Source organism: Saccoglossus kowalevskii, chromosome 22, assembly GCF_978046115.1.
Source record: "Saccoglossus kowalevskii chromosome 22, keSacKowa6.1, whole genome shotgun sequence".
Lineage (NCBI taxonomy): Eukaryota > Metazoa > Hemichordata > Enteropneusta > Harrimaniidae > Saccoglossus > Saccoglossus kowalevskii.
Window position 1 is genome coordinate 10,532,509 of NC_140662.1, and position 17,730 is coordinate 10,550,238.

Consider the following 17,730-nt stretch of genomic DNA (forward strand, 5'->3'; position numbering starts at 1 on the left):
AGGAATGGCACTTGCTGGCATGTATCGCCGCCTGTGGCAGTGGAATAGGCGAGTTTCCCGGATGTAGCGCGACTGGAGTGCAAACATGCTCGTGCTTTGTCATGGCTGGAAAAAAAAAATGTCAGTTTGCTCATAGTCGACAAAAGGGAATTTAATTTTTGTTACGTCGATTGGTACACCCAGAAGCACAATATCTAGACTGGCAAAGTCGGGACTTCTTTTTTGTTTTATTTTTTTAGTCCTTTTAGCGTGATCGCGAAAACTCGCAGTCACGCTAGTTTTCGCGATCGCGTTAAAAAGGCTAAATTGGCCTAAAATTATATAGTCCCTACGCGTGCAAGTTTACGTTACACCCCAAAACGGCATGCGCGCGCATGCGAAACGCATCATCTTCGACTTCCGGGAAAATCGTCTATGTCTGTGCCGATCGTGATACGATATCCGTTTTATAATTCGAGGTGCACCTGGTCGCCTTCGAGTCTGGTTGGTTATCAATTCACTTCCGGTGAGCGGTACTGCCGAAGTGAGTAATATCTCCATAAAAACTCACTATCGATCGAATAGGTAAATATACAACAAATACAACGTTCACAATGCATATATCATTTGCATTGTTTTGATAATTTTGTTTAAATGTTTGTTTTTTTTCGTGCCAAGCGCCAAAGATAGTACTGGGGAAGCTTGAGGAAAAGATGACTAACGAAATCGTAACGTAAACAGTTTTTCAGGTAACTTTCTTAAGCAAAATGCAAATTTCAACAGGGTGTGTTTTTAAAATCAATTTTGCTTTCATAGCAACGGATCAATGTAATCACGTGATACTGTGTTCGCGCACATGACTTACACGATGGGCTCTTTCCCTGTCACGGGTCAATACCGTGACTATCACGTCTCTTGGGCACCTTCGCTGGTTCCCGGCGTCCTTTGCGAATTGCCAGTTGTGGCTTGGTACGCCATGACACTTGAGGCGGGAACCAGCCAATTGGGCACCCAGAGGCAGCGACGCGAACCGGGACGCGAACGTACCCTAGAACATGATGATATATAGAACCGTGACGTCATGGAAACATTTACGTTACATGAAATGTGTTCCTACCTTGATCGAGCATTCGAAGGACGACATTCTGTGGCTGCCCGACATACACTGAGTCAACGAATATTGTCACGAGTTTGATGTCGGGAGCATACCCGTATTCAGACAAGCAAGTTAGAACGGCAGTTTCCTGTCGGAGAACCACTATCTTGAGCTGTGGGTGTTCGTAGTATCCGAGCTTTAAAACTGGCACCTCGTACGGATCCGGCGAAACGAGAGTGCGCGCGCATAATGCTACGCTGCTCGTATTCATGCGCACATTCGATAGATCCAGAAGCGCGTTCGCGTCGTCGCCGCGGAGATCACCAGAGTGACGTGTGAGTGCATATTTAATAAGACTGGTCTTCAGGAATAAAAACACTAAAGTTCATTGTGAGAGTGTATTGAACATGGACTACCACTGGGGATACAACCTTTGGTTGAATGAAAATTGTATTTTTTTAAAAACTGTAATACGTTTACCGGTATCCTCATGAATTAAAAAAAAACACAGAATTTATTCATTTTGCAATAAATTGTACTCCAAGGCAATATAAGGATATTGACCTAAAAAAAGTTGGGGGTCACCAGCCTTTTTTTCGAGAAATGGGTGGTTGTATTTTAGTGAAAAGTCGCCATTTTGACACTATTATAACACTTTTACCACAGGTTCCTATGGCAGAGATATTATGCAATATCTCAAAATCTAGCCTGGTGACATAGGCTGAAAAAATCATATATTCTTAATGATGGAGTACCTTTTGTTGTTCTGAATTATTAAAAAAATCTGGGTTTTAAAAAAGTGTCAAAAAATGCAATTTTTCTTTAACATTATGTTCTATGGAATTGTTCTAAAAATAGCAATTTTAAAAAAAATATTGGGACACGTTTCTCAAAAAGCATAACTGTAACACGAAAAATAATACTATTTCATTATACAGCTTCATAATTGTACATAATAAACTAATGAACATTGTCATGCGATTTATGACCAATTTTGTCAAAAATTATAACTAGGCTTCTACCTTAAGATAGTGACCTACTTGGAGGGTTTTGTTTTGGGAATAGATTGACAACAAACATCACAATTGCGTGGAATTAGTCAGATCGAAACGTGTCCCAGTGTCGGCGACAGACTTTGTAAACGGTTATGTTTTGGTTAGTTGAGTAGACAATTATGATAAACAAATATGTATTTATTAATTATGCTTGTGTTCCAGGACTCTGGGAATTTGTTCGAAACAACTAAAAGAATAATAATGAATAGTTTTATAATAACGCATGTCGGATAAAAGAATTACTGCCGAGAAGCAACATTTCAATATAAATTCGGGTGGGGCATAGTTGTAGCCGATGTAAATATCACTTACTATCAGTGTCGGTGAATCATTGTGCATTTTACGCACCAACGTAATTCAAACCGCATTGCATGGCGGGATCTAATGTAGTGAAAACAATTAAAACAAGAGAACTGGCGATGGTTATGAACCATAACTGCCTCAGCACAAAGACTGTTGTGTAATACCAGGAAATGTAATGTAGTGTTACCTCTGTGTAATTTACAATATGTCTGCATTAACCTTCACTATTAAGGACAATATGGGAGGAGAAGCAAAGCTGGGCAAATTTTGCGAACTAGTATTTAGTTAGAATTGCCAGACATTGTGGGATATCGAAATATGGATGATAAACAACAAATGATATTTCCAGAGATATGGTTGGAATTAAAGCAAAGAAGTGGCCTATTAACCCATGAAACATACTCACACATACCCATACATGTCTTATTGTGTGGGGCAAAGCTGTCATGTACACAATCATAATAACTGGAAATGGTTTCACAACAGAAAAAAGTGTTATTGCTGTAAATAATTATGAACAATAAAAAACTGAAATTTAGAAAAACTATGAACAAACAAATAATGTGATTTTCTGTACAGTTTCCAGAAATTATTAACCGAACCATGACATTTATAAAAAGCACAGTGCTGAGATTCACTTCGAGTATATCAGAAATATAATCTTACAATTGCATACGAGTCGTCAAAACGTACAGTTTGGTGACATAAGTCAAATTTTGTATCGTTCAATTATACAATAAAAAGGTAGAAAAAATGCAAAACTTAATTGGGAAAGTAAATTGTCACTGAGGTTGCTGTCTTATTTCAAAACACTTCTTTAGGTACCTTGCTACAGAGCGTGTTAGACCACTGTTATTTAGCAAGACTATGAATTCTGTCTTTGGCGACAAATTGTGGTTTTTGCCATTTCAAATAAGACATTTCTAACGGGGCTAAAACTTGTTCATGATATCATTAGGTGATACTCATCTTCTACTTGATTCTGATCACAAAGGATACATAATCTATTAACAAGGGATATTCCGTAGTGTCTGTCAGTCTCAGTTTTCAAGTTATGATCACTGAGGCGGAATTAATTAAATTTTCGCGCATCTCAATATTTTGCAGGCTAACAAAGTAGGTTTCAAAAGCAAAATTGTTTTTTAATTATCTGTATGTTCATAATTGATTTAAATTTGCTATTCCATAAAGCAGCAGTTTCCCCTCTTTTAATAATTTTCTAATAACTACCCTAGATTCCCTGGAGAAGTATGTCCATTGTTTCACAACAACGACTGTCCGAAGAGATTTTCGTCTTCTCAATTTCTCAAGATAAACGTCCCAGGATTGTTTGGTTTACTAGAAGGAAATGTTCTTTGACAGCATTTCTTGAATTTATTTCCATTGCACAAAAAAGTAGCAAAGACTGTTACTGAAGCACAGAATCGGCATGATTTTTCTCCCTGCTATTCACGCAAACTGCAAATCCATAGTTGTTGACAGCCGATGGATGATGATGGATGTATTGTGACGTATTTTGACCCCCCGGATTCTGACCTTGCATTCTTGCCACATTTACTGCCCTTTCATACCCGTTCAATTTCCTTTCATGATTTCATCCAGATTCCATGATATTTTATATTTAAAACCAACCTTTAGTTCACAGTCAATCTAGTTTTCACTTTTCTAAAATTATCTTACTGATCAAAATACTTTTCACTCCCATCATGCAATCTCCCATAGTACTTCCGCAGACACAGCGGCGATTGCCAACATATCTACAAATAACCTCGCTCTCAGGAGCTGAGGAATAAAAAGTTGCGAACGCTGTAACCCTGATTTAAATTTGATTTTTAGCCAGATAATAATACTAGTTATACCTGGAATTAATTCTTATAGCATTTGAATGTAACTTATGTATTTTCTGTAATCTGAAGTAAAGATGAAGAACACTCTCGCACAGTCACTTGGGGGGGGGGGCTGAAAATCAATATATACTATTTTTTTTTTAAAGTCATCCGCTATACTTATATAAATGAACAAGTTATGAAACATGGCACCTAGTGAAATCGACACCATGTCGGTTTCAAATGTCAATTTCTTACCTTAAAATGCAAAACAAAAAGTTCAGAGCGGATCGACTGTTAAGTTCATAACCATTGTTCATAATCGCTAACTTGGTTTTATTCAAAACTGCATAAATCCTGCGTTTTCTGATGATATCCGACGATTTCATGAACGAAAATGGCCAGCAGCCAGAATCAATGGAGATTCGCACAGAATTCTGGGTAAATCAAGTGCGCAGACTCATTTTCAGCGAGTATTTCCTTGATTTACCCGACTCTGTCTGACAATGACTGGATCAACTGAATCTATGTGGTATGTGTACTGATGCACACGTAAGAATGTTCTCTCGAAAACAACACTCAGAGGTACGATCTGGGTGATAATGTTCAGTAGACTGCTGAGTAGACACCGCATGAGAATGTATGGCCACTTTGTCGGTGTACCTCATTCATTATTGAGAGCGTGAAGAAAGAGGCGAGACATCATTTGACTCGTCCTATAGGACATTGCCACATTTTCTGCAATAAACATAACCATTTTTACAAACATAAAATAATTTAATAGTTTAATACAATTTTCTATACATGGTACAATGTAATGTCTGTAAATGCGACCTGTGAGAACTGTTTACCTTCTCGCCACGGCAGATTGACCATTTTCCGGTTTCGTCAACAAAACACTGACGTCGTTCTTTTGTTCTTTGTGCAATGCGGTAAATGCTCACGAGAAGATGACGTCAGTGGTGTAAACGTCGCGTGATTACCACGCGCGTGAATCATGAGTCAGTTCACTGTGAATATTTCAGTATGTCAAAAGACCGGGGAAAAACTAAACCAAATTACATAGTAATATGACACCAAATAAAGAAAAATGACTATTGACACGGAACATTGCCTTACAAAGGCAGTTATGTAATTACCACGCAGAAAAGTCGTGGAGCGTGTTAATTTTTGTTCATGTTCTCCTGTGAAAACAAGAAGAGCTGAGTCACAAACAACATCAGTCAAAAATACATCAATATTTACAACTTTCAAGGAAACAGCGTACTTCTGGGGGAAGTTACCTCTAACGATCTAAAAAGAATATCCTTTGTTTTTGTAATAGCGATACATCTAACTGTCCATATAAAACAAGTGATATGGTATCACGTCCGGTGTCTTGAGTGGCAAGTTCCCCTCTGTTGTATGGCTATGGTCACCCGATAGCATGTCCTCCGAGCGAGACCACTTAATCCATAGTCTATGACCACAGTCTCTTGTCCGAGCTTCGCTTGTATTTGAACCCTCATTTGTATTTGCAATCATTACTTCTTCCATCCCTTCCCTCTCGTTTGTCCCGCTTGTGCAACGGGACAATTCAGATTATTGCCGCTCGTTCCCTAGTTTATACCAGTCCGTTCTTCTCGGGTTTGGGAGTTTTCTTGCAACTGATATGGCGCACCAATAACCTACAAAAAGAAAAACAAATGACATTAATATTTGAACGAGTATGACACGAGTTCGAGTCACGAAGTTTCAAGTTGAGTTACGTAAACTTCGAGTTATTCTCCGGAGTTTATTTTTCTCGGCTTTCGCGGAACGACTAGCTGTAAACTCGTCAGAACCTGAGTTGCATGATATAGTTACAATCAAAGTGGGACATCACTCCATTGTTAAAGCCCCGTAGTCATTGCTTTGTAACGTCCCTATCCACGCAACGCATAGCAATGCGCACTTATAAATACGGAACCACGTGCTCAGCCAGGGGGGATTGGCACGAGAGGGCGCCATCCGATCTGAATGGAATGTTTCGACGTCAGTCTTCCGTAGCCCACCGTCAAAGCAACAACGTCCCGTTTATAAACAGATGAAATAATTTCAGCAATTTCTTTACAGAATAATCCTCAACAAAACTTAGAAACATTTCATAGACAAATACAAGCTCCAAAATTATGTCTATTGCAAAACAATTCAACCGACAACCAGTTTGACGCCACAATTTCTTGCTGGAGCCCGAGTTCTACGCGTGATTTTATTGCGTTCAAAACTGTTCTATTTCAAACTGCGCATGCACACACACTGTGGTTTCTCGAAATGCATACTAATTAGGTAACTTGTCACTGATAAAAGTCACCGAAAACATTTTGAGCAATTTTGAGCAATAGTACTAGAGTGAAATATAAACGCGCCTCTGCATTCTCCATTAATTTCGTAACTTGCTATGATCATGATAAAGAGAAAACTTGTGCTTACTTTCAACAGTTAGCTGGAGTCCGATCGAAAACGTGTCTCAAAAAATACCTTTACATCATTTTTCCGATTATTTTTTTCAGCTCGTAACGATAGAATCAGTCAATTTAGAACTAACATGTATGCTATCGGAAAGCATTTTGGCACAATTTTACTGAAAAGACGAGTTTTTCATTGCTCATGAATATTAATTTTTGCAAATAAGACGATTATTTCAACCAATCGTGTCATGCAACTCCCCCCTGTGCTCAGCCGAATCATTTACTGTCTATCACCTGATGATAAAAGTAAACTTACATAATACCCCACAGTGCCATAGTGATGCCAACCAAGATGGCGATGAAAGCATCCAAGAACCAAATTCCTACTAATGCGTATGCTATTGTACTTGCCAACATGCTATACCCAGTGATAGCCCCCATTGCAGAACTAAAAGCTAGAATGTACACATAAATCAACGAGTGAATAATTAATTAAATCAATCATTGATAATATAATTATTGGTAAACGAACACACAACGCGGGATTCGAACTCGATATCATGGTAAAGCGCTTTGCCGCTGCATGAAAACCGACGCTCAAACGAGCGTGTAATGAACATGACCCTACAGTGACTAGTCGGTAATGTAAATTTCGAACTTTACAAATAACATGCAGTATAAAACCATGTATTCATGAACAATTCTGTCCACCATTATTGACAATTATAAATAAGAGAATCAATTAATTAATTAATTAATTAATCTTACCATCACAATACATGCTCTTGGAATGTAATCTTCTTGCTATAGTTAATTTTATAATTGTTAAAATAGTGGTTACTATGGCACCCGCGGTACTTAATGTTGTTAACAATATAAGCTGTGGACAAATCAAATAATTGTCGACATAATGAATGACGGGTGAGGGCGCAATAAATCTCGACTGAAACTGGAACATAGGATATGTTTGTGATGATCTACCAGTGCGACTGATAAAATCGTTCATGCTGTATTTTATTTTGTAAGTTTGGCGATTGCGTGTGGACACATACCGATGTTACTTTATCTTGACATATAAGTGTCACCACGCCTTTACAAATAATAATCGCAGAAAACGCGATAAACATGCATCCTAATACAATGATGGTCCTGCAATGAACAAGAGTTTATTGTTAGTAGGGTACATTTGGTACGGTTTTAGTAATGGGACATTATTTGAGAGGCATAAACAAGTTGTCGTTGCTCTCTCACTTTAAACGAGATCTCGTGGCCCTCTCATTCTAAACGAGATCTTAACGGCCATTTCAAGTTGAATCTAGATGTTTTTTACTACCACTACCAGGCTCCCGTGGTCGGTTTGCCGTGAGATCACTGATCGCGTGATATGGTGAGAACTGTATCTTCTGCCCAAAACATGCTACAAATTATTTAAACGTTTATTTCTATTTAAACTTGAAAACTCCATTTTTTCGGTAATACTAGTACTTGTAACCAAACGTCCATTAGCTTAACAAAAACCGTGTTTCTTATTTCTTCGTTTTACAAAAAAAGAAAACAACTGGCTAAAACGTCCAATACCATTAAGTTTCAATAATTTTTCCCTGATACCAATAACTTCTTGCCTCGCGCAAATGTTACTTCAAATACAGGGTAGAAAACGTGCTGTTTCGCGCAGAAAATTGAAAACTTTTCAAATAATGGAACTTCTTTATGTTATAACTAGAAATCTCGCAAAAATCACATGACGTACAGCGCGAGATTTCGAACAGGAAAACGAAAATGACCTACTTGTTTTCTTTATCGCTCGATCCCAGTGTTACAGATTTCCCGGAAAACCTCCAAAGGATAACCCCGGATGACAAGACATCTAATATCATATCAAACTGTGGAGTAAATTAATTATGAAAATAGAACAGTTTTATGAATACTCCATAATTTCATAACCCTCCCCCCCCCCAGCGACGATGCAGTATTTTCCCATTACAGATAAATACAGATCAAAAGATTTTCGTCACATAAACGCCTTGCCATTAGAGGGCGCAAAACTGTGCAATTGTTAATACATTTCTATCGTTTGCGAAGAAAATAAATCATGTAGAACTTTATAGCGAAACGGTACTTAGAGTGATGGTGGACGAAACGATTAAAGGGAGAAGGTCGTCACCTGCGCACGCGCAGTAAGTGACGATAACAACGCTTGCTAAAAACGCAAAGGTTCATGGGTAGACGCTTATTCGTAAATAACGATGCGCCATGGCCGTCTGCCGCGTGCGTAGGTGACGAGTCCCCCGCTTTAACATCCACCATGCGTCATCTCACTAAAGCCGACGATACCGCGCATGCGTATGGTAAAATGTCCCTAATGTGGCCGACTTACCGATAGACTCAATGCTGCTGCACTGTCAGTGTAGAATGATATTACTGAAACAAAATAAAGATACTGTGACGTACATTGCTTGTAAGATTTCCTTGTTGAGCCGAAGTGTCTGGAAATTATTGAGTAACTTGCTTAAAACAACAGTGTTTAATCCCCAATAACGCTGAGAAAAAACAAACCTAATGCTGGTGGTATTATGTTTGCAAAGGAGGTATGCATTTTGGCTGTCTAGAAAGGATGGGGATCTTGAGATACTGAACGAACGCCATGTCATTTTGGAGCATCCATTCCACGGTCCACTCTTCCGGTTAAAACGGTAAGTGTCAAATTTGAGTGTTCTAAAACTGTTGCAAACAAATTCCATTGGCATAACAAATTGACTAGATGGGACCCCTTCTTGAATATAATTGTTTCTATATCGTCGTTTTGCATATATACCTAACTGGGCCTCAATGTAATATACACACATCGTGTCAGGTCTCGTGCTTGAGATACTTACAAAGAAACGCTATTGCGAATAATGATAGTATGCTTATTGTTGCTATGGAAACGTAAATGATAGCTTTTCGCCAATATTCATGTTCTTCTTCGGTTAAAAATATGTCATTCACTGAAAAAAAAACGAGTTTGATTTAAAATCATGAATATAAATATATGTATTTTTTTAGCATCGTAAAGTTTGTTTTAATTCAGATCTCAGAACTGAATCTAGAGTTCGTTCGTTTGTGCGGGGTTTCACAAAAGTGGCGATAGGTTTGTTATTTATTAACTCCAAGCTCACTGAAAACAACAATTAAATGAACAGCAATTCCACGTATGTAACATTTAAGGCCATGACATTATCGTAAGTTGTCATAATATTACATAAATTATACACAATAGACGTTAGCTGTTTCAGTGTCTTCTACTCTTATATTAAATGCTAGTCTAAAAGTCAGTTGCCTCGAAACATATGCGCACATCGCCCTCTCGCGACAGTACCTTGTATAAGTTCTTTGCCTTCTGGGTTTCCGTGCGTGTCGTATGACGTATCTGGTGTAAAATCTGTCAATTTCAGTCGTTCGTTGTCAGGGGGTATTGCAGATGTAATACCATTATTGGTTACATCACGGGGCATATCTGAGAATCTAGAAGAAAAATACACAACATTTATTGACGTTGTAAGCAATCTGGATTACATCACGGACATATCTGAGAATCTAGAAGAAAAAAATATACAACATTCAGTGACGATGTAATCGGTCCAGATTAATAGTATATCACATGCATATATGAGAATCTGGGAGAAATGTACACAACATTTATTGACGTTGTAAGCAATCTGGATTACATCACGGACATATCTGAGAATCTAGAAGAAAAAAATATACAACATTCAGTGACGATGTAATCGGTCCAGATTAATAGTATATCACATGCATATATGAGAATCTGGGAGAAATGTACACAACATTCAGTGACGTTGTAAGCAATCTGGATTACATCACGGGCATATCTGAGAATCTAGAAGAAAAAAATACACAACATTCAGTGACGATGTAATCGGTCCAGATTAATAGTATATCACATGCATATATGAGAATCTGGGAGAAATGTACACAACATTCAGTGACGTTGTAAGCAATCTGGATTACATCACGGGCATATCTGAGAATCTAGAAGAAAAAAATACACAACATTCAGTGACGATGTAAAGCAATCACGGGGCATATCTGAGAAACTGGAAAAAAACATACACAACATTCAGTGACGTTGTCAGCAATCTGGATTACATCACGGGGCATACTAGTATCTGAGAATCTAGGAGAAATGTACACAACACTTAATGACGAAATAAGCATTCTGGATTATATCACTGGGCAGTATTTCTCAGTATTTCTTTTTGACCGTGGCGATATTTTATATCACAATCATCATTGGTGTATAATAGGAGAGAATAGAGTTTGAAACACGCCGCGCCATTGCATAATCCTCGAACTATAATGACCTCTAGCCTACTCCAACAAGTAATTGAACTGTACTATTTATACTGGTCTATAAGGTGATATGTTGTACACGTCTTGAGGTGCAATATCCACATGAAACTGCCCGTGACTATATCAACCTGTATAGGAAAAGACATTCACGTGTGTGTTTCGTGATTACACACCGTAATAAGCGCCAATCATGAGACGAGCAACTAGTTAGCGATCGCCTACAATGACGTAATTGGAAATATTTCATTTATTTATAGATGACAATTCGTTTACAGCTGGTACCGCAATTTCAAATATATTCGTCACTCAACAGCGTTAATACTCACATATATTTTTGAAAAAAAATCCCGAATTTCTCGCAAGTTTCAATGTGTTCAAAGTAATAAAATTGAAGTGAATATATTTTTTTTTCATTCAAGATAATCAATTAATCCAATTGTTGATACCAGAGACGAAGGTCGTCTTCTTCAAGTTGCCAGGTGAGAACGTGTTTTTTTTTCAAAATCTTATTTTAGGCCACCGACAACTTTGACGTAAGTTAACATCACACATTTCCATGAATCGCGCCCTCTAGTGTTCAATCGCTTCTATGAGGTACTAGTAATTGAATGACAGTCGTCAAACATTGAATATTATGTTTTTGAGAAATTTAACTTTATCTCAGATGATGAATGCCAGCTTACCAAACACAGTTTCTGATCTGAATGAGATTGCCTTTACCCATCATTTCATTTTCATTTGACTTCTATTTTTTTCTTCTTTGCCCTCCGAATCTAATTAGGTTCAAGTTTTCGGGGGAAACCAATGTTCAAGTAATTATTATAAATTCGGCATACCATCAGTGCTATAATATTCATAGATGTAAATTACCGGGAAAATGGACGGGTTTTCGATCTCCAGGATCTCCCTCGTCAAAGATGTTGTCTGTACGCTGGTAAGGGACTGTGGGTACACCATTCAGTTGATTCTGTGGCGGGTACATCTAGTGATGAAATGGTGTGTGTCAGCGTTGGATGAAACAAAAACCTAGTCTATATTCTGTGTGACAGAATAGATATTACAAATATTAAAATTTAAAAATAATTTATATGAAACAATTTACCATCATCCTGATTTCTTTTTCTTAAAATATCATTTTGCATAATTAATATCCCAATGGCTGGTATTTATAAATGTTTAATATAAATATTCCACAATATATGTACTTCTAAGTCAAATGATTGTTATACGCTGTTCGTATTACAGTGGGTCACCGTGACACAAACCTATTGTAATAAGGTCTAATGAATATTTGTTCTAATCTTCCTGTAAACTAGCATGTACATAGTTTCTTATTATAACAAACGTGCCCCTTTGAATAATAAGCATAAAGGGCGGTGGTCGTCGCGCAGCGCGTGTTCGAATTTCATGTAAATAAACAATGTATTTTACACGCGTTGTATACGTCGCTGTCAGTTCCATATCGAACAGGACGCGGCGCGACGACTGCCGCCCTTTAATATCTGCCAATCTAAAAACAGAGGATAGGGACTAGTTATTTACTACTCACTATGCCTGCTGCCATGGAAGGCATTAATAGACTGGTTTTCTGGAAATATACCATTAACTCCGATCAGGTTATATACGCGGCCATTCTTTCATCGCGGCCATTTAAATTGCCTTATGATCTTCGTCCTCAGAATTGTTTTCAACCCCCTACTTTACAAATGAGATACTGGGATACTTCCAGTAGTAATGACATGTTTTTGTTTATAATAATCGCGATTGCATGACGTCATGTTGAGTGAGTATTATGCTAATTATTGAATAAAACGAGACATTGTCCTATACCGGCAAATAATGAGATATTTGGAGTAGGTTCATAGCAGGGGATTTTCTAATTACGAGTAAATTGCATATTGTGTCAAACTATTAAAATTACTACCCCAGACCATTCGTCCCGGTGTTATCGCTATCGTGTGGCGATAGCGATAACACCGGGACGAATGGTCTGGGGTATAAAATTACTATCGGACTGGGTGTGATTAGTGTATTGTGGGCGAATTTGTCAGTTTTGCCAAAGTATGTATACAAGGCAACATTTGATACGTCGAAAAATGGTGTCAACAAATAAGCTTCTCTTTGATTGGTCTGACCCTTAAACGTTAGGGTTGGGTAGCCAATAAAACAGAATCTTGTAAGTAGTCTCGCATTGGCTTGAATACAATTGACATTTGAATATTCATTGATATACTTATTATTATACGTCTTTTCCTTCCAAGGATACATCATGGGAATGCCGAAATCCAAAATGTTTAGAACAGAATTAGCAAACTGTTTTGTCCGGTGGAGTCCGTTAAACTCTGGTGGCAGCCATGTTTGTTTTCATTATTTGAGGACGCTTACGCGTGTAATCATTACATATTTGGAATTCGCATTTCCTAACATGGTAAGATGAAAATACCCCGTAAAATACCGCAAAATTACGACACGCTGTAACTTATGGCGTTACGATGACAGATGTTTAATAAATGTTATTATTCTTATAAAAGGGTGTTCTTTAAAATTATTTCAAATACTTCCGATAATAATAGCAGACGATACCAGCAGACGTGTCATAGAGTCAAGGGTCAGATAGACAAATCATGTCAACATGGATATAGATGAGTTTTACAGTGATATAAACGGTTACAGTTCGCTGCAAATAAAAGTCCCCATTCACACAAAATGTGTGGTGAGAAATGTAACATTTTTTTATAAGTATGGCTATGACGTCATCGGAATATATGAACTTTGTTCATATATTCGTGCTTACAGGTGAAGGTCGTTTAGTGAAAGCAAAATGTGTCATTTTGTTTGTTTTAACCGTATTATTAAAAATATATGTGATATACACATTGCGTACGTCTCATTGACCCACGTCGAACACCGTGACGGCGCTGCGTTGTACGGCCACTGTCATTTAAAGCGGGGGGGGTCGTCATCTGCACACACGCGCGTACCAAGCGACCAATTGAGTACCAAGCGACGATAACAACACACACCAAAAACGCAAACGTTGAAGGCTCATAGGTAGACGCTTGTTTGTAAACAATGACACGCCATGGTCATTTGACACATGGGCAGGTGGCGACTCGCCCGCTTTAATTTGGACAAAGTTAGTGATTTTAAAAAGAAACAGTGCAAAATTTGACAATTTTTTTAAGAAACAATGTTTCTATGTAAATGCATTATTTTATTAAAACAAATAGTAATTATATTGACGTAAAACTTGACCCCTCCCCCTCCCCCAATGGGCAGCAGATGAGTTGTGAACTGTACAATAACGAGTGGTATCCCCTACTTCAGTTGGCGTTACGATTCCAGTCTGGGAAACATAATCAACGACACGTTCTGGTACGTTCGGAGTCAAATACATTGATTGGGTCCTGGAACTAGTAAATGTAACATGTTGTGGTCAAGCTTTGAGTGATTTTATACCATCATAGTAAACTTATGATTGTTTTTCTTTCTATGTTATGTGTGAGTCATAATTCAATTTAATTTAACCATAAATTAAAACAGGACATCTTCTAATCATTCTTCATTTATGGCACTGATGTAATTGTATTTATACCAACCACAGGAATATGGTTTATCCACTGTATTGATAACAATTAATGATAAATTGCAAATAATGTGCAATTTTGATTTCACCAACTTTTTGTGAAAAACGCATGCACTTCTTATTTGTAGTCATTTACTTGATTGCAGTACTGTTTTTTTTTTACTTGATTGCAGTACTGTTTTTTTACTTGATTGCAGTTCTTTATTCTGTTACTTGACTGCTGTGCTGTTTTTTTACTTGATTGCAGTTCTTTATTCTGTTACTTGACTGCTGTGCTGTTTTTTTACTTGATTGCAGTTCTTTATTCTGTTACTTGATTGCAGTTCGTCATTTTATTTACATGATTGCAGTTCTTCATTTTTCACTTGATTGCAGTACTGTTTTTACTTGATTCCAGTTCTTTATTTTATGTATATGGTTGCAGTACTTTAGTTTTTTATTCACTTGATTGCAATTCTTCATTGTTTTACTTGATTGCAGTATTGTTTTTGTTTTTTTTACTTGATTGCAGTTCTTTATTTTTTTTATGATTGCAGTGCTTCATTTTATATTTACTTGATTGCAGTTCTTCATTTTTCACTTGCATGTGATTAGTGTATTGCGGGCGAATTTCACAGTTTGGCCAAAACATGTATACAAGGCAAAATTTGACACGTCGAAAAAAGCTGTCAACAAATAAGCTTCTCTTTTATTGGTCTGCCTCTTGAGCGTTAGGGTTGGGTAGCCAATAAGACAGAATCTTGTAAGTAGCCTCGTATTGGCTTAAATTTAGCTCACGTGATAGCATTGACATTTGAATATACTTATTATTATACATCTTTTCCTTCCAAGGATGCATCATGGGAATGCCGAAATCTAAAATGTTTAGAACAGAATCAGCGAACTTTTTTGTCCGGTAGAGTACGGTCAAACCCTGGTGGCAGCCATATTTGTTTTCATTATTGCAGTTCTGTTTTTTTATTCACTTGTTTGAAATTCTTCATTTGTTTTACTTGATTGCAGTTCTTCATTTTATTTATGATTGCAGTGCTTCGTTTTTTATTTACTTGATTGCAGCACTTCATTTTTTAGTAACTTAGTATTTCAGCGCTTTTAATTTTTATTTACTTGATTGCAGCACTTTTAATTTTTATTAGATAGTTTTATTCGTCACCCACTCTGACCGTTATCTCACATTTCTATGCCTCTCAATATTGTATAAGATTATCACAACACAGAGGTTGAATCTATATATTATTTTAGATCCGTCAGGGGTGACTAGGTGACTAGATATAATGTGTCCAGTCATCTATTTTTATCTGGGAAACGTGACTCAGACTCACAAATTAGTCATTGATGCTCTCCTTTCTACAAACTCATTTTTTTTGTCAAAATCTCTAATTCTTGCCCCCATGGCAGAAATATTGGTGTGTCTCTAACCGGATTCCGACCTGAGACCGTACATTGCCTCGATCACCGTGACGTGATGGAGAGTGGCATGGTAAGGTTCAGGGTTATGAGTATTACCAATGCAGATCAGTAATATTGATTAAAATGTAGTTTTAAATTAATATTTTATTTTTAGGTTTTTTTATTTTATCTATTGCTATTGTTGTTTATATGTACATTTGTTTACTTGCCATGGTGACCGTGATAAATGTACAAAACATTGAATGATGTCAAGTACCCTCCCCCAACAGACATAAAAATATAAATACGAATTAAAAATATGTAGTAACTTAAAAAAATATGAGTATTTCAGTCAGTTATGCTGACTGAGAGAGGTGACGATGAGAGGCTATCGAACTACAAACCACCAAATGCAGTTTGAACGTGCGCCCATCTACTTAATATAGAAATGTACAACATCGGCCCCAGGATGATACGAACGACACATAGTGCAAATTGCAAACACATGTATCCAGACTGAAATATTGAAAATTGTTTTACGGTGCACACATTTTGCTGGTTTGATTTAGTCACTAGCAAAGTCGCTGTGCAGTGGCGAAATAAGTGAAACAAATATGATTGGCCAGCATTTTTTAATGATCAGAAACATTATTTTTTTAGGCTTTAAACACATATTGACATGAACGTTCATGACCGTCATGACTGTACACCTGTACACGTAAATTATTTGTTCCAAAAATGCATTGCACCAGAAGATGAGTTTCCATAATTTGGTTTGGCGATTAAATCATACGCCCCACTGCACCTACAAATGGAGGGCCAAGTGATGTATGTCCACACAAAGCAGATTTCTGATTTCAAAGAAAGCTGGTTTACAGACTTTTTTGTGGCCGTGATGGCAAGCATACCGCCATTATGATGACGGCGGGTGTGAAAACGGTAATGCGTCCATTGTTGCTCCAAAATATACGGTATGTACACAGTCCCTTATTGAGGGATTGTGGTATATAGAAACTGTACATCTTGTAACAGCTAAAAAGACGAGAGCGTAAAGTTAAAATTTTCACTGACGTCAACCTTTTGAACTTAATCCCATTAACTTTCAGACATTTACCTAGCAGTGTAGCGGTATGATGTTTACAACAAAACTGACATGCATTATTGGTTATGTGATCAAACAAACAAACTAAAGAATGTATATGTATATGTATGAAAGAATGAAATAGTATTCATAAAAGATAATGGTGATCCCTAAAACGGCCACAGACGCTAACACTAGTACACATAACTAGCTCAGCAAAGTCCGCGCGGATAATAGGTTCGCTTGAGTCAACGAGTATTGAAAATACCGGCAATACCTTAATACAGATATGTCCCCTGTCATAAAACGCAGCGATGATAATAGCAACATGTGTTGTAAAGTTGAAACTGACTCACCGTGCGGTGTTGGGCGGTTATTGCGGCCTTACCCCTAGTTTCGATTGGTACACTTCTGCAGATGTTAACAATCCCGTAGAATTAATAACAATTTAAATAATATCCACGATCAATAACGTACAGTTCATCAATGGTAAACACTAGTAATTATGTTGAACACACTCAAACGGTCCGCTAATTAGCATATATGTAATATACTAGTACATGGCCGGAGCGGACAGCGTTTCACGTACATGCTGGTAGTGCATGATTCCCATGAATGAGGTTGATTGCAGTG

The 17,730-nt window shown here is 37.4% G+C and overlaps 1 protein-coding gene across 1 annotated transcript; it reads right to left on the reverse strand.

The window, feature by feature from the left end:
* Nucleotides 1–5,015: 5,015 nt before the first annotated feature.
* Nucleotides 5,016–16,020, reverse strand: LOC102803035 (transmembrane protein 163a-like). Its single transcript, XM_085495723.1, has 9 exons — nt 15,950–16,020; nt 10,047–10,192; nt 9,565–9,675; nt 9,066–9,109; nt 8,477–8,571; nt 7,741–7,837; nt 7,457–7,568; nt 7,005–7,143; nt 5,016–5,926 (listed from the first exon to the last, which is right to left on the reverse strand). The coding sequence occupies exons 1-9, from the start codon at nt 16,018–16,020 to the stop codon at nt 5,863–5,865; spliced, it is 879 nt and encodes a 292-aa protein (XP_085351849.1). The 3' UTR covers nt 5,016–5,862.
* Nucleotides 16,021–17,730: the final 1,710 nt, after the last annotated feature.